This window comes from Coregonus lavaretus (assembly GCF_964263955.1).
Source record: "Coregonus lavaretus genome assembly, chromosome: 39".
NCBI classification, from domain to species: Eukaryota; Metazoa; Chordata; class Actinopteri; order Salmoniformes; family Salmonidae; genus Coregonus; species Coregonus lavaretus.
Window position 1 is genome coordinate 17,622,745 of NC_140026.1, and position 21,684 is coordinate 17,644,428.

At 40.7% G+C, this 21,684-nt stretch overlaps 1 protein-coding gene across 2 annotated transcripts in view; it reads left to right on the forward strand.

The window, feature by feature from the left end:
• The window catches only part of LOC311113246 (receptor-type tyrosine-protein phosphatase delta-like), a 609,241-nt gene that overhangs the window by 574,233 nt on the left and 13,324 nt on the right, over positions 1-21,684 (forward strand). For both annotated transcript variants that reach the window (XM_084156451.1, XM_084156452.1), the window contains 3 exons: positions 14,361-14,484; positions 17,263-17,438; positions 21,378-21,497. In XM_084156451.1, coding sequence (XP_084012577.1) covers positions 14,361-14,484; positions 17,263-17,438; positions 21,378-21,497 — 420 coding nt within the window. The remainder of the gene's footprint in view (positions 1-14,360; positions 14,485-17,262; positions 17,439-21,377; positions 21,498-21,684) is intronic.

Here is a 21,684-nt window from a genome sequence, read left to right on the forward strand (position 1 = left end):
AAACGTTTGACCTGTGTCATTGCCAACAAAGGGTATATAACAAAGTATTGAGAAACTTTTGTTATTGATCAAATACTTTGCATAATTTGCAAATAAATTCATTAAAAATCCTACAATGTGATTTTCTGGATTTTTTTTTCTCATTTTGTCTGTCATAGTTGACGTGTACCTATGATGAAAATTACAGGCCTCTCTCATCTTTTTAACAGGGAGAACTTGCACAATTGGTGGCTGACTAAATACTTTTTTCCCCCACTGTAAATCAAAGGTTAACTCTGCAAAAAGTAAATCCCTAACTCTTTTTCAGTCATTCCTCTAGAGATTATACAGGGAGAGTTTATCCAAGACTCTAACCGCCTCATGTATAAACAAACATGATCATTTCACCATTTCAATAATCTTACAATGCATCCTTCCTCCACACTTCCTAAAAGGAATCACTAACCTCAAATCAAATTTAATTTAATTGTATTACACATGCGCCGAATACAATAGGTGTAGACTTTACTGTGAAGTGCCTAATTATGAGCCTTTTCCAAACAATGCAGAGTTAAAAAGTAAGAAACATTTGCTACAAATATTAACGAAAATATTAACACAATAAAATAAAGAGACTATATAGAAGGAGTACTGGTACCGAGTTAATGTGCAGGGGTACGAGGTAGCTGAGGTAATTGAGGTAATATGTACATGTAGGTAGGGGTGAAGGTGACTAGGCAATCAGGATAGATAATCAACAGAGTAGCAGCAGCGCATGTGAAGTGTGAAAGAGTGTGAAAGTGTGTCTATGTGCGTGTGTGTGTGGACCTGTTTTACTATTCTTGTGGGGACCAGAAGTCCAACTGGGGACATTTTGTTAGTCCCCACGAGGTCAAATGCTATTTATAGGGGGTTTAGGGTTAAGGTTAGAATTAGTGTTAGGGTTAGAATTACGTTAATGGTTAGGGTTAGGAGCTAGGGTTAGTTTTAGGGTTAGGGTTAGGAGCTAGGGTTAGGTTTAGGGTTAGGGTTAAGGTTAGGTTTTTGGGTTAGGGTTAGGGTAAGAGTACGGGTTAGGGTTAGGGTTAGGGGTTAGGGAAAATAGGATTTTGAATGGGACTGAATGGTGTGTCCACACAAGGTTAGCTGTACAATATATATTTTTTTGTGTGTATGTGGCATCAATATGCATGTATGTGTGTTTTGTGTGTGTTAGCGTATATAGTGTGGGTGTGTGTGTTTGTGTGTGTGTGTGTTGTTGGTCAGTGTAGTATGTGTGAGTGTGTGGATAGAGTCCAGTGAGTGTGCATAGAGCCGGTGCAAATAAAAAGGGATTCAATGCAAATAGTCAGGGTAGCCATTTGAATAACTGTTCAGCAGTCTTATGGCTTTGGGGTATTAAACTGTTCAGGAGCCTTTTGGTCCCAGACTTGCGCTTGGGTAGCTGGAATATTTGACAACTTTTAGGGCCTTTCTCTGACACCGCCTGGTATAGAGAATGTGGATGGCAGGGAGCTCGGCCCCAGTGATGTACTGGGCCATATGCACTAACCTCTGTAGCGCCTTATGATCGTATGCCAAGCTGTTGCCATACCAAGCGATGGTGCAGCCAGTCAAGTCGTGCGCAGCTACGCAGTCATGGGTGAAAAGGGCGTACAGGAGGGGACTAAGCACGCACCCCTGAGGGGTCCCCGTGTTGAGGGTCAGTGTGGTAGATGTGTTGTTGCCAACCCTCACCACCTGGGGGTGGCCCGTCAGGAAGTCCAGGATGCAGTTGCAGAGGGCGGTGTTCAGTCCCAGGGTCCTTAGCTTACTGATGAGCTTGGAGGGCACTATGGTGTTGAACGCTGAGCTGTAGTCAATGAATAGCATTCTCACGTAGGTGTTCCTTTTGTCCAGGTGGGAAAGGGCAGTGTGGAGTGCAATAGACATTGCATCATCTGTGGATCTGTTGGGGCGGTATGCAAATTGGAGTGGGTCTGGGATGATGGTGTTGATGTGAGCCATGACCAGCCTTTCAAAGCATTTCATGGCTACAGATGTGAGTGCTACTTAGATAGGTTACCTTGGTGTTCTTGGACACAGGGAATATGGTGGTCTGCTTGAAACATGTAGGTATTACAGACTGGGTCAGGAGGAGGTTGAAAATGTAAGTGAAGACACTTGCCAGCTGGTCAGCGCATGCGCTGAGTGCGCGTCCTGGTAATCCGTCTGGCCCTGCGGCCTTGTGAATGTTAACCTGTTTAAAGTTCTTACTCACATCGGCTACGTAGAGCGATCACACAGTTATCCGGATTAGCTGGTGCTCTCAATCATGGTTCAGTGTTGCTAGCCTCGAGCATAGAAGGCATTTAGCTCGTCTGGTAGGCTTGCAGAATTTCTTATAAGCGTTCTGATTAGTGTCCCGCTCCTTGAAAGCGGCAGCTCTAGCCTTTAGCTCAGTGTGAATGTTGCCTGTAATCCATGGCTTCTGGTTGGGATATGTACGTACGGTCACTGTGGAGACGACGTCGTTGATGCACTTATTAATGAAGCCGGTGACTGATGTGGTAAACTCCTCAATGCCATCGGATGAATCCCGGAACATATTCCAGTCTGTGCTAGCGAAACAGTCCTGTAGCTCAGCATCAGGTGACATGCTGGTAGAAATAAGGTAAGACCGATTTCAGTTTTCCTGCAGTACAATCACTGGCCACTAGGAGCGCCACCTCTGGGTGAGCATTTTCTTGTTTGCTTATGGCCCTATACAGCTTGTTGAGTGCGGTCTTAGTGGCAGCATTGGTTTGTGGTGGTAAGTAGACAGCTACGAAAAATATAGATGAAAACTCTCTTGGTAAATAGTTTGGTCTATCATGTTGTATTCTAACTCAGGGGAGCAGAACCTCGAGACTTCCTTAATATTAGAGATCGCCCACCAGCTGTTGTAAACAAAGAGACTCACAACACCCAGCCTGAGTTTGCCCGTCGCTGCCATTCTTTCTTGCCGATGTATAGAAAAAATAGCTCGTTTTTTTTTTCCCATGTCCTTATTCAGCCAGGTCTTGGAGAAACATAGTATATTACAGTTATTCAGATCACATTGATAGGATAGTCTCGAACAGAGCTCATCCAGTTTATTCTCCAGTGATTGCACGTTCGCCAATATAACGGAGGGAGAGGTGGTTTATCCACTCTCCGACGTAGTTTCGTCAGGTATCCCGCACGCCGGCCTCTATAACGCCGCCTCTTCCTTCTTCGAGTGTCAGGGATTTAGGCCTGGTCCAAGATGAGCAGTATGTCATTCACCTCCGTCTCATTGAATTAAAAATCTTCATCCAAAACGAGGTTAGTGTTCTGATGTCCAGAAACTATTTTCGGTCATAGAAAATGATGCCAGAAACACTATGTACAAAATAAATTAAGATCATCTATAAAAAAAAACACACAAAATAGCACAATTGGTCAGGAGCCCGTAAAACGGCTGCTATTCCCTCCAGCACCATTGTAGTAGCCTGAAATTACTGGATTGGTGTGAGAAACCTTTCCACTAGCTTGCTTTCACCAATTATGTCATGTCACTACCAGAAAGGAGGAAGGAATGAGGCATTTAAATACTATTTTATCACATTTACCTCTCTGTGCTTCCTGCCCTTTGGCGTCAGGTACCTTTATTCCCAATAGTGGGCATAATACAGCTCATAACTCCCTTATTGGAAATATAAAAAGTTAGAGACTCATTAAAGAACACAGCCCAATATTTCCTCTGACATGTGAAATTGAACAATATGTTTCACAATGTGGTGTTTTCTCTTACACAACTAGTGGTATTACATTTTATAGCTAGTTTATTTGTGGTGAGGGACCATCCGGGCTTTACGGAGCTATAGGAGCTATAGGAGGGGTTAGATTGCTGATTCTGTTGGTTGCACTCAATTGTACAGCTCTTCTGTGTGCCGTAAACCCTAACCTGATAGAAGGCCCAAGGATGGTGGAGAGCAAACTTGGCCTTTGAGGAAAACCTCATCTACAATGGCTAAAATGTAAAATAGTGGTCTCTTATCGTTGTAGTTATTATAGTAGACTATTGTAGTGTTAATTTTCTGCTTACTAAGGTTGGCATTCATTGTATGCAACAATAGTCCTAGCCAATAGAGAGAGAATGTTTTTTTTTTCTTCATTCATGAGATCAATGTTCAGCCATTGCATGCTTCTATAGCAGCTGTAATTTGAAATGTGTCAACCCAAAGACGTGCAGGCTGATGCCTATCAACGTTACATTTTCAAAAGACAGTAAAGAGTCAGAATACATTTCATCTTTCTTTGACAGGTGTTGTTGTACCCAAATCATTTATGATTACTACACGTCAGTATAGAAGTCCAGACATTCCTAACACATTCCTAACTCCTAACTTATTGATATCAGCTATTGTTCTCTCTTGTAAAGCTTAAGCACTTCCGATTTATTCATGCTAACCATTTGCTCCTGACAAGGATCCCTGGAGAGCCACTTCACATTCCAAGGCTAAGTCTCAAATGGCACCCTATTCCCTTTTATAGTGCACTAATTTTGACCAGGGCCCATAGGGCTCTGATTGAAAGTAGTGCACTATATAAGCAATAGGGTGCCATTTGAGACAAGGGCAATACACTGCCAACCATTCTTCAGCTTAGACTGACAAAAATGGACACTCTGTTGTTAAAACCATTACCTTCATCTGATTCCAAATAGCTGTAAAAAGCCATTATGAATGTAGTATGTAGTAATTTTGCTATTTACTTTAGCAAGTGAAAGCATTCTTAATTTAATGAAAAAAAATGGTGACCAACTTTTTATTTAGATTTGTTCTCTTGTTTTCGAGGGGGGTTTACAGGTAAAAAAAAAAAAAAAAAACATTGCCCCCTCAGTCTCCATCCACCTGCCCGCATCCTCCCTCCCCACCCGGAAACCATGCCTCCCACTTCGCCTAGCCCCCCTAACCCCCACCTATCGACCCGAAGAAAGAATGCCTCCTACCCCTTGCCATCCCACCCAGAAACCAAGGTTGCCCATCAGTCCCCTTCCCATCCATCCCTATTCTCTATTGTGCCACTAGCCTACACACAATACCCCATAATGTCAAAGTGGAATATATCGTTTTTAAATTAATAAAAAATGGAAAGCTGAAATGTCTTGAGTCAATAAGTATTCAACCCCTTTGTTATGGCAAGCCTAAATACGTTCATGAGTAAAAATGTGATTAACAAGTCACATAATAAGTTGATTGGACTCTAATAGTGTTTAATATGATTTTTGAATGGCTACCTCATCTCTGTGATAGGAGAAAACTGAGGATGGATCAACAACATTGTAGTTACTCCACAATACTAACCTAAATGACAGAGTGAAAAGAAGGAAGCCTGTACAGAATACAAATATTCCAAAACATGCAACTTGTTTGCAATAAGGCACTAAAGTAAAACTACAAAAGAAAAATCAAAGAAATTAACTTTATGTCCTGAATACAAAGCGTTATGTTAGGGGCAAATCCAACACAACACATAAATGAGTACCACTCTTCATATTTTCAAACATGGTGGCGACTGCATCATGTTATGGGTATGCTTGTCATCGGCAACGACTAGGGAGTGTTTACGATAAAAATAAACAGAATAGAGGTAAGCACAGACAAAATACTAGAGGAAAACATGGATCAGTCTGCTTTCCAACAGACACTGGGAGATGAATTCACCTTTCAGCAGGACAATAACCTAAAACACAAATAAAATAAAATACAAATTTATTTGCCACAGTGTTGCTTGCCTCGAAGCGAGCATAGAAGTGATTTAGCTCGTCTGGTAGGCTCGTGTCACTGGGCAGCTCACGGCTGTACTTCCCTTTTGCAAGCCCTGCCACATCCGACGAGCGTCAGAGCCATTGTAGTACGATTCAATCTTAGTCCTGTATTGACTCTTTGCCTGTTTGATGGTTTGGTGGAGGGCATAGCGGGATTTCTTATAAGCGTCCGGGTTAGAGTCCCGCTCCTTGAAAGCGGCAGCTCTACCCTTTAGTGCAGATGTTGCCTGTAATCCATGGCTTCTGGTTGGGGTATGTACGTACGGTCACTGTGGGGACGACGTCATTGATGCATTTATTGATAAGGCTGATGTGGTGTACTCCTCAATGCCATCGGAAGAATCCCGGAACATATTCCAGTCTGTGCTAGCGAAACAGTCCTGTAGCTTAGCATCTGCGTCATCTGACCACTTGCTTATTAACCGAGTCACTGGTGCTTCCTGCTTTAGTTTTTGCTTATAAGCAGGAATCAGAAGGATATAATTATGGTCAGATTTGACAAATGCAGGGCGAGGGAGAGCTTTGTATGCATCTCTGTGTGGGAGTAAAGGTGGTCTAGAGTTTTTTTTCCTCTGGTTGCACATTTAACATGCTGGTAGAAATTAGGTAGAACGGATGTAAGTTTCCCTGCATTAAAGTCCTCGTCCACTAGGAGCGCTGCCTCTGGTTTTCCTGTTTACTTATGGCCTTATACAGCTCATTGAGTGCAGTCTTAGTGCCAGCATCGGTTTGTGGTGGTAAATAGACATCTACGACAAATATAGATGAAAACTCTCTTGATAAATAGTGTGGTCTACAGCTTATCATGAGATACCCTACCTCAGGCGAGCTAAACCTAGAGACTTCCTTAATATTAGATTTTGTGCACCAGCTGTTGTTTAAAAATAAATAAATCTTTGTCCAATACGAGGTGAGTAATCGCTGTCCTGATATCCAGAAGCTCTTTTTGGTCATGAAGCATTATGTACAGAATAAATTACAAATAATGCAAAAAAACACACATAATAGCACAATTGGTTAGGGGGCCGTAAAACAGCAGCCATCTCCTCCGGCGCCATCCCCTCCCACAAGGCAAATATACAGTGCATTCGTAAAGTATAAAGACCCCTTGACTTTTTCCAAATTTTGTTATGTTACAGCCTTATCCTAAAATGGATTAAATTGCTTTTTTCCCTCATCAATCTACACACAATACCCCATAATGACAAAGCAAAAACATGTTTTTTCTTTATTAAAATTAAAAACAGAAATATATTATTTACATAAGTATTCAGACCCTTTGCTATGAAACTCGAAATTGAGCACAGGTGCATCCTGTTTCCATTGATCATCCATGAGATGTTTCTACAACTTGATTGGAGTCCACCTGTAGTAAATGCAATTGATTGGACATGATTTGGAAAGGCACATACCTGTCTGTATAAGGTCCCACAGTTGACAGTGCATGTCAGAGCAAAAACCAAGCCATGATGTCGAAGGAATTGTCTGTAGAGCTCCGAGACAGGATTGTGTTGAGGCACAGATCTGGGGAAGGGTACCAAAACATTTCTGCAGCATTGAAGGTCCCCAAGAACACAGTGGCCTCCATCATTCTTAAATGGAAGAAGTTTGGAACCACCAAGACTCTTCCTAGAGCTGGCCGCCCGGACAAACTGAGCAATCAGGGGAGAAGGTTCTTGGTCACCTCCCTGACCAAGGCCGTTCCCTCCCGATTGCTCCGTTTGTCTGATGGTCTCTTTGACAGAGCTCCAGAGTTCCTCTGTGAAGATGGGAGAACCTTCCAGAAGGACAACCATCTCTGAAGCACTCCACCAATCAGGCCTTTATGGTAGAGTGGCCAGATGGGAGCCACTCCTCAGTAAAAGGCACATGACAGCCCGCTTGGAGTTTGCCAAAAGGCACCTGAAGGATTCTCAGACCATGAGAATCAAGATTCTCTGGTCTGATGAAACCAAGATTCAAACTCTTTGGCCTGAAAGCCAAGAGTTACGTCTGGATCAAACCTGGCACCATCCCTACGGTGAAGCATGTTTTTCAGTGGCAGGGACTGGGAGACTAGTCAAGAACGAGGGTAAGATGAACGGGAAAAGTACAGAGAGATCGTTGATGAAAACCTGCTCCAGAATGCTCAGGACCTCAGACTGGGGCGAAGGTTCACTTTCCAACAGGACAACGACCCTAAGCACACAGCCAAGACAACGTAGGAGTGGTTTTGGGACAACTCTCTGAATGTCCTTGAGTGGCCCAGCCAGAGCCCGGACTTGAACCAGATTGAACATCTCTGGAGTGACCTGATAAGAGCTGTGTAGCGACGCTACCCATCCAACCTGGCAGAGTGGATCTGCAGAGAAGAATGGGAGAAATTCCTAAATACAGGTGTGCCAAGCTTGTAGGGTCATACCCAAGAAGACTCAAGGCTGTAATCGCTGCCAAAGGTGCTTCAACAAAGTACTGAGTAAAGGGACTTATGTAAATGTCATATTTCAGTCTTATTTTTAATGCATTTGCAAACATTTCTAAAAACCTGTTTTTGCTTTGACATTATGGGGTATTGTGTGTAGATTGATGAGGGAAAAAAAACAATTTAATCCATTTTAGAATAAGACTGTAATGTAAGAAAATGTGGAAAAAGTAAAGGGGTCTGAATACTTTCCAAATTCACTGTACACTGAAGTTGCTTACCTAGACAACATTGGATGTTCCTGAGTTGCCTAGTTACAGTTTTGACTTAAATAATCTTGAAAATCTATGTCAAGACTTGAAAATGGCTGTCTAGCAATGATCAACAACCAACCAGAGCTTGAAAAATTTTAAAAGAATAATGTGCAAGTATAGTACAATGCAGGTGTGCAAAACTCTTAGAGACTCATAGCTGTAATTGCTGCCAAAGGGGATTCTAACATGTATTGACTCATGGGTGTGAAGGCTTTTTTAAATGTCTCTGTATTTCATGTCTAAAAACTTGTTTTCACTTTGTCATGGGGTATTGTGTGTAGATGGGTGAGATGTATTTATTTTTTAATCCATTTTTCATTCAGGCTGTAACACAACAAAATGTGAAATAAGTCAAGGGGTATGAATACTTTCTGAAGGCACTGTAATTTTGTGGGGATTTAGCTGAGATTGTTCTTTATAGAGAAGTATGTTTGTGCAGGCCTCAATTGTTACTTGACTTGCACCATTCATTCTCGCTGTAGTTAATTCTAATGTTATAACTTCTAATAGGAACTGTATCCACTGGTTAAATGGGAGAGAGTGAGGTGGTTGCCATCATTGAACCCCAAAAAATTATCGCAGCAGTGCTGCCTGCCAGCAGTAGTCTTGTCTGATTGATTGAGAGATTCAAGTGACTATCGTCGTTAAGTAACGTAATAGATGCAAAGCATTGAATATTTAAATGTATGCACTTCTAAATGTTTTTTTTTACTTTGCTCCAGAAGCATTTAACTGCAGGCCACTCCCACGCCATATGAAGGAATGTGAAGTGGCTCTCGAGGGATCCTTGTTAGGAGCAAATGGTGACATGAATAATTCGGAAGTGCTAAAGCTTTACAAGAGAGAACAATAGCTGATATCAAGAAGTTAGGATTTAGGAATGTGTTACTAATGTCTAGGCTTCTATACTGGCATGCAGTAATCATAAATGATTTGGGTACAACAACACCTGTCAAATAAAGATTATAAATTGAGAGTTGAAAGTTATTCACAAAAATGTTTTTGCATGCTTATTCAGAAACTCTTAAATGTTAAGATAACTTGAAGAATGGCGAGGAAAAAGTACACTTCATAACAACCTTAAAAAGTACACAATTCAAATAAAACAAATAGTCTGTGTCTGAAACTGCTTTTGTATGGCGCATTGACCGACCTCAAGTAATTTACTTTTGTAGCATTTTTTTTTGGACTGTATTGTCTTTTTAAATATAATGTTGATAGGCATCAGCCTGCAAGCAAAGTTTTGGGGTTGACAAATTTCAAATAACAGTTGGCAGAGAAGCATACAATGGCAGAACATTGGTATCTTAAGCCGCAGAGAGAGTAATGTCTTTATGGCATAAAATAAAATAAAAATGGCGGAATGTGTTGACTTTCAAATAGGCTTTTAAGTCAAAGGAAATTCTCTCTATTGGCTAGGACTAATATTGTAGGGAACATAGTGAACAGTTGGGTGTTGGGATCAATTTCATCATAAAACATTTCCTTGATGTTAAATACAGTCTGTGAACAAACTTCAATGTATAAGTTGATGGTTTTGATTACGGGATGCCAAAGTCATATTATTCCATATTCTTTTCCAATTAAAGGGTTGCTCAGATTCAATTAGATCTGTGGACAGTACTTTTTTAATGGCTAGCTCAGAATGAGTTTTCCCATTATGGAAAATCAGTCAATCTGGGGCCCAGATAATTTATTTATAAATCCTATCGTTGGATAGTTCGGTAGTTGGGTAAATATATATATATATATATATATATATATATATATATATATATATATATATATATATATATATATATATATATATGACGGAAGTTGCCTGGTAATGTGTATGTATCTTTCAAATCTTGGAATGTTCTCAAACTATTACTGTCCATGATATTGGTAAGGGTACGGATTCCACATTTGGACCATTGAAGGGGATGCAAAAGGCCGCTCTACAGATCGCAAGGCTTTATTGTGTAATATTGGTATATGGGCATGCCAAGTGAAAGCATTCTACTTTTAAAGAGTAATTCAGAATGGCATGCGATTGAACTCAACTTCATTGTGGTCGCACATGCTGAGCTTAGGTACGATTTTATCTACAGTGAGCTCCAAAAGTATTGGGACAGTGACAAATGTTTTGTTGTTTTTGGCTCCGTACTCCAGCACTTTGGATTTGAAACGATACAATGACTGAGGTTAAAGTGCAGATTTTAGGATATTTTCATCCTTATCAGGTGAGCCATTAAGAAATGACTACTATTTGTACATAGTCCCCCCATTTTAGGGGACCAAAACTATTGGGACAAATTAACTTATGTGTATTAAAGTAGTCAAAAGTTTAGTATTTGGTCCAATATTGTAAGCACGCAATGACTCTAAAAACTTGTTGGATGCATTTGTTGTTTGTTTTGGTTGTGTTTCAGATTATTTTGTGCCCAATAGATATTAATGGTAAATAATGTATTGTGCCATTTTGGAGGCACTTTTATTGTAAATAAGAATATAATATGTTTCTAAACACTTCTACATTAGGGTGGATGCTACCATGATTACAGATAGTTCTGAATGAATCGTGAATAATGATGAGTGAGAAAGTTACAGACACAAAAAGTGCTAACCTCCCCTTTTATTGTAATAGTGAGACTGTAGCATGTCTTAGCGGTATGTGTCTAAAACATTCACTCATAATTTTTCACTATTCATTCAGGACTATCCGTAATCATGGTAGCATCCACCTTAACGTAATAAAATTGTAGAAACACATTCTATTCTTAGTTACAATAAAAGTGACTCCCAAATGTCCCAATGCATAATTTGCCATTCATTTCAATTGGGCACAAAATAGACTGAAACACAGCAAATGCATCCAACAAGTGTGTAGAGTATATGGGCCGAAATGCTAAACTTTTGAGTACTTTAATACACATACAGTGCATTCAGAAAGTATTCAGACCCCCTTTCACATTTTGTTACGTTACAGCCTTATTCTAAAATTGATTACATCATTTTTTCCCCTCATCAATCTACACACAATACCCAGTAATGACAAAGCAAAAATCAAGTTTCAATAAATTGTAGGTTTTTAGAAAAACTGAAATATCACATTTACATAAGTATTCAGACCCTTTACTCAGTACTTTGTTGAAGCACCTTTGGCAGCGATTACAGCATCAAATATTCTTTAGCTGCCTTTTGGCAAACTCCAAGTGGGCTGTCATGTGCCTTTTACTGAGGAGTGGTTTCTGTCTGGCCACTCTACCATAAAGGCCTGATTGGTGGAGTGCTGCAGAGATGGTTGTCCTTCTGGAAGGTTCTTCCATCACCACAGAGGAACTCTAGAGCTCTGTCAGAGTGACCATCAGGTTCTTGGTCAGTTTGGCCGGGCAGGCAAGCTCTAGGAAGTGTCTTGGTGGTTCCAAACATCTTCCATTTAAGAATGATGAAGGCCACTGTGTTCTTGGGGACCTTCAATGGTGCAGACATTTTTTGGTACTCTTCCCCAGATCTGTGCCTTGACACAATCCTGTCTCGGAGCTCTACGGACAATTCCTTTGACCTCATGGCTTGGTTTTTGCTTTGACATGCACTGTCAACTGTGGGACCTTATATACATTTTTACATTTTTAGTCATTTAGCAGACGCTTTTATCCAGAGCGACTTACAGTTAGTGAGTTTATACATTTTTCATACTGGCCCCCCGTGGGAATCGAACCCACAACCCTGGCGTTGCAAGCACCATTCTCTACCAACTGAGCTACAGGAGGGCCCTTCCAAATAATGTCCAATCAGTTGAATTTACCACAGGTGGACTCAAGTTGTAGAAACATCTCAAGGATGATCAATGGAAACCGATGCACCTGAGCTCAATTTCGAGTCTCATAGCAAAGGGTCTGAATACTTATTTAAATAAGGTATTTCTGTTTTTAATATTTTATAAATTTGCAAACATTTCTAAAAACCTGTTTTTGCTCTGTCATTATGGAGTATTGTTTGTAGATTGCTGTATATTTCAATTGTTTACATCCATTTTAGAATAAGGCTGTAACGTAACAACATGTAGAAAAAGTAAAGGGGTCTGAATACTTTCCGAAGGCACTGTATAAGTGAATTTGTCCCAATACTTTTGGTCCCCTAAAATGGGGGGACTATGTACAAATAGTAGTAATTTCTTAACAGTTCACCCGATATGGATAAAAATACCTTCAAATTAAAGCTGACAGTCTGCACTTTAACCTCATAGTCATTGTATCATTTCAAATCCAAAGTGCTGGAGTACAGTATGTAGCATACTATATTTGTATACCCACTGCTTGTCAGCTATATGAGGTCAAATACTTTGACATGGGGGGGTGGAAGAAATGTACAGTATATTTATGGGTTGGATAATGGAGGTGTCCCTCCTCCACTCCATTTCATAACCCGACTGACCAGTGTACTGTACATACATTTGAGCATATTATTGGAAACTGATGGAATGATGCCGATAGAATGCGCCAGCCAGCCTTGGGACAGCTAAATTTAACAGCGCTTGTCACTTACACAAAATGTCTGTTAAGCTACATGTCAAAATAACCCTGGATGAGTTGGAAAATAGTTGTTAAGGCCGTCTTACACAGGCCTAGAGTTTCAAACGGAGATTCCTAAAGAGTTTAAATACTGTCAAGCTTAAAGGGATAGTTCCCCCCAATTATAAAATGACATATATCGTGGATATTGACTTACATTTTACATTTTAGTCATTTAGCAGACGCTTTTATCCAGAGCGACTTACAGTTAGTGAGTGCATACATTTTCATACTTTTTTTCATACTGGCCCCCCGTGGGAAACGAACCCACAAACCTGGCGTTGCAAGCGCCATGCTCTACCAACATTGACTTTGTGCCACAAATACTAAAACATTAGAATTTGGAGACAGTGGCCAGCTAAACAAAACCAAAGCATTGATTGTTGTCATACCTTGTCCATATACTGCTTACAGGGCATGTAAACCAAATAAAATAAAATTGTATTTGTGACATGCTTTCGTAAACAACAGGTGTAGACTAACATTACAGACCCTTCCCAACAATGCAGAGAGCGAAAAATATAAACAAATAATAATAATAACACGAGGAATAAATACACAAGGGTACAGAGTCCATGTGCAGGGGTACAAGGTAATTGAGGTAGATATGTACATATAGGTAGGGATAAAGTGACTAGGCAACAGGATAGATAATAAACAGTAACAGCAGCGTATGTGATGAGTCAAAAGACCAAAAAGGGTCAATGCAGATAGTCCGGGTAGCTATTGGTTAACTAGTTAATGAACTACTTAGCAGTCTTATGGCTTGGGGGTAGAAGCTGTTCAGGGTCCTGTTAGTTCCAGACTTGGTGCATCGGTACCGCTTGCCATGCGGTAGCAGAGAGAAGAGTCTATGACTTGGGTGGCTTGAATCTTTGACAACTTTTAGGGCCTTCCTCTGACACCGCCTGGTATAGAGGTCCCGGATGTCAGGGAGCTTTGCCCCAGTGATGTACTGGGCTGTACGTAAACCCTCTGTAGTGCCTTGTGGTCGGATGCCAAGCAGTTGCCATACCAAGAGGTGATGCAGCCAGTTAAGATGCTCTCAATGGTGCAGCTGTAGAACTTTTTGAGGATCTGAACCAATATGTACTTTTGTAATTTGGGTGAACTATCCCTTTAAATGTGAATCTACACAGTGCTGCAAAATAGCTTTTTTGCTAATCCTCTGAATTATTGATCCTAGTTTGAATCCATAGTCCTTGTCTGGGAAATGGAGCTAAATGGTGGTATTGGGCAAAATATACTACTGTAAGTGATGAAGGAAAGTAATGAATATAATCTCTCTCTACTTGCAGTCCATCGATCCCGGGCAGCAGTTCACGTGGGAACACTCCAACCTGGAAGTCAACAAACCAAAGAACAGATATGCTAACGTGATAGCATACGACCACTCCAGAGTCCTGCTATCGGCTATTGACGGTAAGCAGCTCTCCCCTTGCCTTGAATTGACTGTCGAGTGACAGTCTGCTTCTATACAGTACCACTGTGTTCTGTGCTCTAGGAGTACTAGCATACATTAAGCTATGGTATCTAGGGCTGTGACGGTCATGGACTTTTGGGTAACGGTTATTTGTTACACGCGCACACACACAGTCACACAAACATAGACTACATACTAATTAACCTACTCCATTTGAATATTTCCCATAGAGAGAAAACATTGAAAAAACACATAAACAAACTGACTCTCCCAAGGCAGTAAATGGATGCTAATGGGAAGAAAACTGATAAATAAAGACATTCAGAGTCCCTTTGCAGTCTCCCAGAAAAACCCATGCAGCTGAGAGTGTTGATGGACCCCATTAACTAGCCATAAACACACATCTGTACACTCACATCGAAGCCTTCGTGAGGGAGGAAACCGCTACTCTGCCAGACAGGCTTATGGGACTTCCCCCTGGAGCTCCAAACAAAGCCTTTGGCAACCAGGACTTCTTTGATTTAGTTCTTTTGGCGTAAGGGACATGTCTGTTTAAGTAGCTCACCAAGCTAGCGACTGACTGTCGGGATTGTAATGGAGGACTTTTTCCTCGGGTGCTTTTGGAATCCCCTGATGTGTGGTAAAGTGTGTGGTAGGCTATTAGCGTTGACTATATAGAGGGGAATTGGGTGACACTTAACTTGAACCCTCTGTCGTTATAGGCCCATATAACAAAGTCATGATAGTGTTATAACAGATGTCATAAACAGTCATGTCAGATGATTGTAACTGACACAACACATTTAGCATCATAACATGCTGTTATAGTTGTGTGCCTTAAGCCAGACATGAATACCACTTTATTTAGTCCTTTGTACGCTGCCACAGGGCTTTAGTTGGGCAACCTATGTGTCTCCCCTCACTTTGAACTCCGAACCATTCATCAAAATTTGTCTCCTTTCATTGTAACATTCCTCACCAGATGAATGCACGTTATGTAAGCAAACATCTGTATAGTCAGTTTTCCACTATACTCTGCTCCAAAACTGTCCCTGGACTCTATTTTTAACTCAGTTGAGACGCAGTTCAAAGTGGACCAACGTGAGTCACTGGCCAGCTGTTTCTCAAAAGGTCAGTGCAGCTAAAATTGAGAAATCACAACAAAACCTAATTACGGTTGTCTGTGCTTGATCGAGGAGCTTTTAATGTCCAGGTATACTGGTTATTCTCCAATTGTTGGAAAGTTATGATACCGTCATAAATCGTGAAGGCAGGTCGATGATGTAATGGCCAGCATAGAACTCTAAAAGAGGACTTTTACCAAAAGTTACTTCAGTATGGATTATGCCTCGTAAAATGGATAACCATAAAAATTCCTACCACACATGCCACTTTTAGCCTTTTTTAGGACACGTTGCCAATTATTATTTTCTTCGATTGTTTGCCAGTAAGTTTGATATCTGCACCATATTATTAGTTGTGTTTCTTTCTTGATAACGGTATTGAAAGTCTTGCAAGCAGATGGCTGTGTTTCGCACAAATCCTGAGTGACACTCCGGCCATCTGCAGAGAAACCAAATATGCTTCCAGACACTGTCTTGTTTTCATTAAACCATAATAATGTCTCTTTTTCCTTGCACGTCCCTTTCATTTTGAAAGCTGGGGGCTTAATTGTCTTTATCCCTTGTCCATTATGGAAATATACAGCCAGGCAACGGCTGCACGAAAGGGTTTAGCAGGTAAAAGGAGGGGAGGGAGAAAAAAGACGGGTAAGAAATGTCGGGTTTTGAATGAGTGCACATTTTCTTTTCTAGTCTTTTCTTTTTTTTGCACCGAATAAGTTACCTGGGAGAAAAAGGGAGGGGTGGATGAAAGGGGGGAGAGTTGGAGCATGGGCGGCTGGCTATGGAAACGTGGCATCCATGCAGATGAGACTTATCTTGGTAGACCATGTGTGCGCTGGGCCCCCAACTGCCAGTCCCGAAGCATTGACTAGCTGTCAGCTCCGTCTTCGCCTCTCCCCGGATTGAAAAAAAATAAAAAAGTGCTTTCATTTAGCAACCAGTGAAAAAAGAGGAGAGTAGGAGGCGGCAGTGGAAGAAAAACAGTTTTGCCTGGTTTCGTGTTTATTTTTCTGTCTGTGAGGTTGAGGGGAGAGGTGGGAAGGAGGCGTTTTTCAAAGCCAAACTTTATCGCCGCTTTGAAGTTTCACTGTAGATAGAGGAAATGCTATTTTTGCAATCATCAACGTTACATTCAAGAGTATGATAACAATTGACACAGTATTTCAACTAGTAGGCAGCCATTTTGTATGGATAGATGACACAAAAGGCACACAATGGCAAAGCTTAAATGAAAAACACAGTAGCCTTAGACTGTATGCCTGGGTAGTTCCTGGCTGAGTAAACTAACTCTGGAGTTGTGCCCTTTTAGTTAGAAAGAACTCAGTCAGGATTAAGTGTCGTTCACTGTCAAAACAACTCAAGGTATTGAGTGGGACTAGCAGGGGTCTGAACCTCTAAGCACTAGCAGAATGGGACTTCACCTTTCACAGTACCTGCTAGTGGATGGACTAACGTTATTGATCCCAATCAAAGCCAAAGCCACTGTTATGTGTCGCTCATCATTTTTTCCCTGTTTGTCATACAACCAAAGTTAATCACTCTCCACATACAGACCCCACACACATATGTACACACACACACACCACTCGCCCCCCTCCAAACCCCCCCAACCAGACACCATCCATTCTAATCACTTTCCCTCATCTTTCCCAGGTATCCCTGGAAGTGATTACATCAATTCCAACTACATCGACGGCTACAGGAAGCAGAATGCGTACATCGCCACGCAGGGCTCGCTGCCCGAGACGTTTGGTGACTTCTGGAGGATGATCTGGGAACAGCGGAGTGCCAACATCGTCATGATGACCAAACTGGAGGAGAGATCCAGGGTAAGCACAGATCTGGAATCAGCCCTATGGGATTCATTATGCATTTGATTGTCATGCACAGGTCTAGGTCTGTTACACAGGTCCATTTTATCCTACCATGACATTAGTCATGGTCGCTGAAACAAAATGGAGTAATTCTACGACAGTACATTTTAAATATATGGCACACGTGTCATATCATTGAATTTGTAAAGTAGAAAAAGTCTAAATTGAATTATGTCATCGTTATATATTCTACTTCAGGCATCTACATTTTGATATCATTGTATGTGGTCTGTAAAGCAAACATGCTGGAATATAATTTCAGATTCCAAATTAGGTGCAATTTAATTAGCCTACTTTCCATCGTTTACTTCCAAGCTTCATTGAAACAGCAACGTCATAGCCCAACCCAAGACTCATCATGGCTATCCATTTGCTTCTATGATGCAAATACCTGATTTAACATTTTCCTAGATCTCCCCATTCCTCCTTTCATTCTGTGTTCCTATTTTTGTGTGTGTTTTGTGTCATGTTCCTTCAGATGCCCTCATATTTCTTCTCTAAGGCAAGACATCTTGCATTCTGTTTCCAATGGATGTCACTCACTCACTTATTTGCCACAACATGACTTTCCCTTTTGTTCTTTTTAGTATTAGTGATGCTATACTGTTATTGTAATTAGTCGCATGGTCACTAGGTTAGCCAGCAGCACCGCTTTAAGCTATAGCTGAATTTGTTGCTAATGCTAAAATGTCAGTCACTCGGTACAAGAACCAAGCACACAGCACCTGTCACTCTTTCAAGGTTAAAAGACACACACTTTGGCTCTGGCACTGCAAGGTCTCTTATGTATGTTTGAAATCACAAAGAAACAAAGACTGCATGGTCTCCACAAGTTACAAGTTTCACACGATTCCTCCTCTAAAGATCGTTAACTACTTGTTTACAAAGCTCTCTCAAGAGGAGACCAATTCCATGTATTCCACCTTACATTTTTACTGTATTACCTGGTAGAACTGTCTGAATAGATGTTGTGAATGGATTGCTTTTACTCTTCGTTAGCTTACAGTGCCTTCAGAAATTATTCACACCCCTTTATGTTTTCCACATTTTGTTGTGTTACAGCCTGAATTTAAAATTGATTACATTTAGATTTTTGTCACTGGCCTACATACAATACCCCATAATGTCAAAGTAGAATGATGTTTTTCGAGATTTTTTACAAATTACAAAAAAATTAAAAGCTGAACCACTTTGTTATGGCAAGCCTAAATAAGTTCAGGAGTAAAAATGTGCTTAACAAATCACATAATAAGTTGCATGGACTCTGTGTGCAATAATAGTGTTTAACATGATTTTTGAATGACCTCCTCATCTCTGTACCCCACACATACAATTATCTGTAAAATCCCTCAGTCGAGTAGTGAATTTCAAGAACAGATTCAACCACAAAAACTGGGGAGGTTTTTCAATGCCTTACAAATAAGGGCACCTTTTGAATGGTGTATTAATACAACCAGTCACTAAAAAGATACAGGTGTCCTTCCTAACTCAGTTGCCGGAGAGAAAGGAAACCGCACAGGGATTTCACCATGAGGCCAATGGTGACTTTAAAACAGTTACAGAGTTTAATGGCTGTGATAGGAGAAAACTGAGGATGGATCAACAACATTGTAGTTACTCAACAATAGTAACCTAAATGACAGGGTGAAAATAAGTAATAAGCCTGTACAGAATAAAAATATTCCAAAACATGCATCCTGTTTGCAACAAGGCACTAAATTAATACTGCAACAAAATGTGGCAAAGCAATGTGGCAAAGCAATATTGGTAAATCCAATAGAACACATTACTGAGTACCTGTCTCCATATTTCCAAGCATAGTGGTGGCTGCATCATGTTATGGGTATGCTTGTAATCGTTAAGGACTGGGGAGTTTTTCAGGATAAAACAGAATGGAGCTAAGCATAGGCAAAATCCTAGACGAAAACCTGGTTCACCAGACACTGAGAGATTAATTCACCTTTCAACAGGACAATAACCTTGCTTACCAAGATGACAGTGAATGTTCCTGAGTGGCCCGAGTTACAGTTTTGACTTAAATCTACTTGAAAATCTATAGCAAGACCTGAAAATGGTTGTCTAGCAATGATCAACACTTAAAGACTTACCCAGAAAGACTCAAAGCTGTAATCGCTGCCAAAGGTGATTGACAAAGTATTGACTCAGGGGTGTGAATACTTATGTAAATGAGATATTTCAGTATTTAATTTGCAATAAATTAGCAAAGAAATTGAAAAATATGTTTTCACTTTGTCATTATAGAACATTTATGTAATTCATTTTGAATTCAGGCTGTAACAAAACAAAATGTGGAATAAGTCAAGGGGTATGAATACTTTCTGAAGGCACTGTATATTGTAGACCCAAGTGCATGTTTTGACCATTGTCTGGTTCTAGTTGTTAGTTGCTTTAGATAATCAAGTATCACATAAGAATGACTCATAGCTTTGTGAAAACATACAAAAGCTGCCTCATAGACCTTTGTCAAGCTTTAGCGTCATGTTTGACACGGTACCGGCAAGCGGTACCGGAGTGCCAAGTCTAGGTCCAAAAGACTTCTCAACAGCTTCTACCCCCAAGCCATAAGACTCCTGAACAGCTAATCATGGCTACCCGGACTATTTGCACTGCCCCCCCACCCCATCCTTTTTACGCTGCTGCTACTCTGTTAAGTATTTATGCATAGTCACTTTAACTCTACCCACATGTACATATTACCTCAACTACCTCAACTAGCCGGTGCCCCCGCACATTGACTCTGCAACGGTACCCCCCTGTATATATAGCCTCCCTACTGTCACTTTATTTTACTGTATATATAGCCTCCCTACTGTCACTTTATTTTACTTCTGCTCTTTTTTTCTCAACACTTTTTGTTGTTGTTGTTTTATTCTTACTTTTTTTGTTTAAAATAAATGCACTGTTGGTTAAGGGCTGTAAGTAAGCATTTCACTGCAATGTCTGCACCTGTTGTATTCGGCGCATGTGACCAATAAAATTTGATTTGATTTGATTTGATTTTGATGATGTAATATGCTTAATTTTGTTGCTAACTAATGCCCCCATCTTCTGTATTGATCTTTTAGATAGTTGTCTCAATTGAGTTTCAGCAGCAATATATAAGCTTCCATTGTATGTAAGATGAGGGTGTTATAGTGTATGAGGTAAGGCATCTGCATAAGGACTCTTCGAGTTCACTGTGCTTCCCTTTGGCAACGAAACGATAATACTGTAATGGAAGTAGTGTTTTATTGGCTGTTCGCTGGGCAACAGAAACGCTATAATCATAATAAACCTGTGCCTGTAATGTGATTGGAAAACTGCGGTTAAGATTGTAATTATAGAGCCTGTCAGGCTAACAAATAGCACTGTCGGGCTTCAGTGGAATGTCTTAGCTGGGCCTGTTCCCTCCATTGTGAAATCACACAAGTCAGCACAGCAGCGTAGGAAAGACTTGGCAGCCTCGCTTCCCTGTTTGCCTTGCATTGACTTTCCTTTATGAAGCTGGATGAGTATTTGCCAGTTATGTCTATTAGGGTCTATTCTATCTCAGACAGTGATTCGGAGAGTTAGAGGGAAGAAATGGAGCATTGAGGATCAGATCGGATCAGAACGTTATTGTGATTCAACAGTTGTTGGGGATGTGTAGCAGGGGAGTCCTGCCCATTGAAATTAAGGGGGGCACAGACCCTCTCAGATTAATTATTTGTACACTGAAAATATAGCAGATATTGGTTATTTGACTCATAATTCAAGCAAAGCAAAGTTGGTCATTAGTTCCCTCTCAACAATAGTAGGTGCAATGATGCCTCTGTATATTGGAAACTGGTTAGAGAGAGTTAGAAGTTGTGACCAAACCAGTTGTCTAATGTGACGTTTTTCTATCAATCCCAGGTGAAATGTGACCAGTACTGGCCCACTAGAGGGACGGAGACCTACGGCCTCATCCAGGTGACGCTGTTGGACACGGTGGAGCTGGCCACATACTGTGTCAGGACCTTTGCACTTTATAAAGTACGTTTGATTTCTTCATAATTAATTTAACCTTTATTTCACCCGGAAGTCAGACACCCAATTTGGGTCTGAATGAAACTGATAACCCTATCCACGGGCCAGTAGGTGTGGTTGAGATGAGGGACCACACCTCCTCAAGGTATTGAAGTATTATCGCTGCTGTTCAAAATGTCGCCCAATGTGTGTT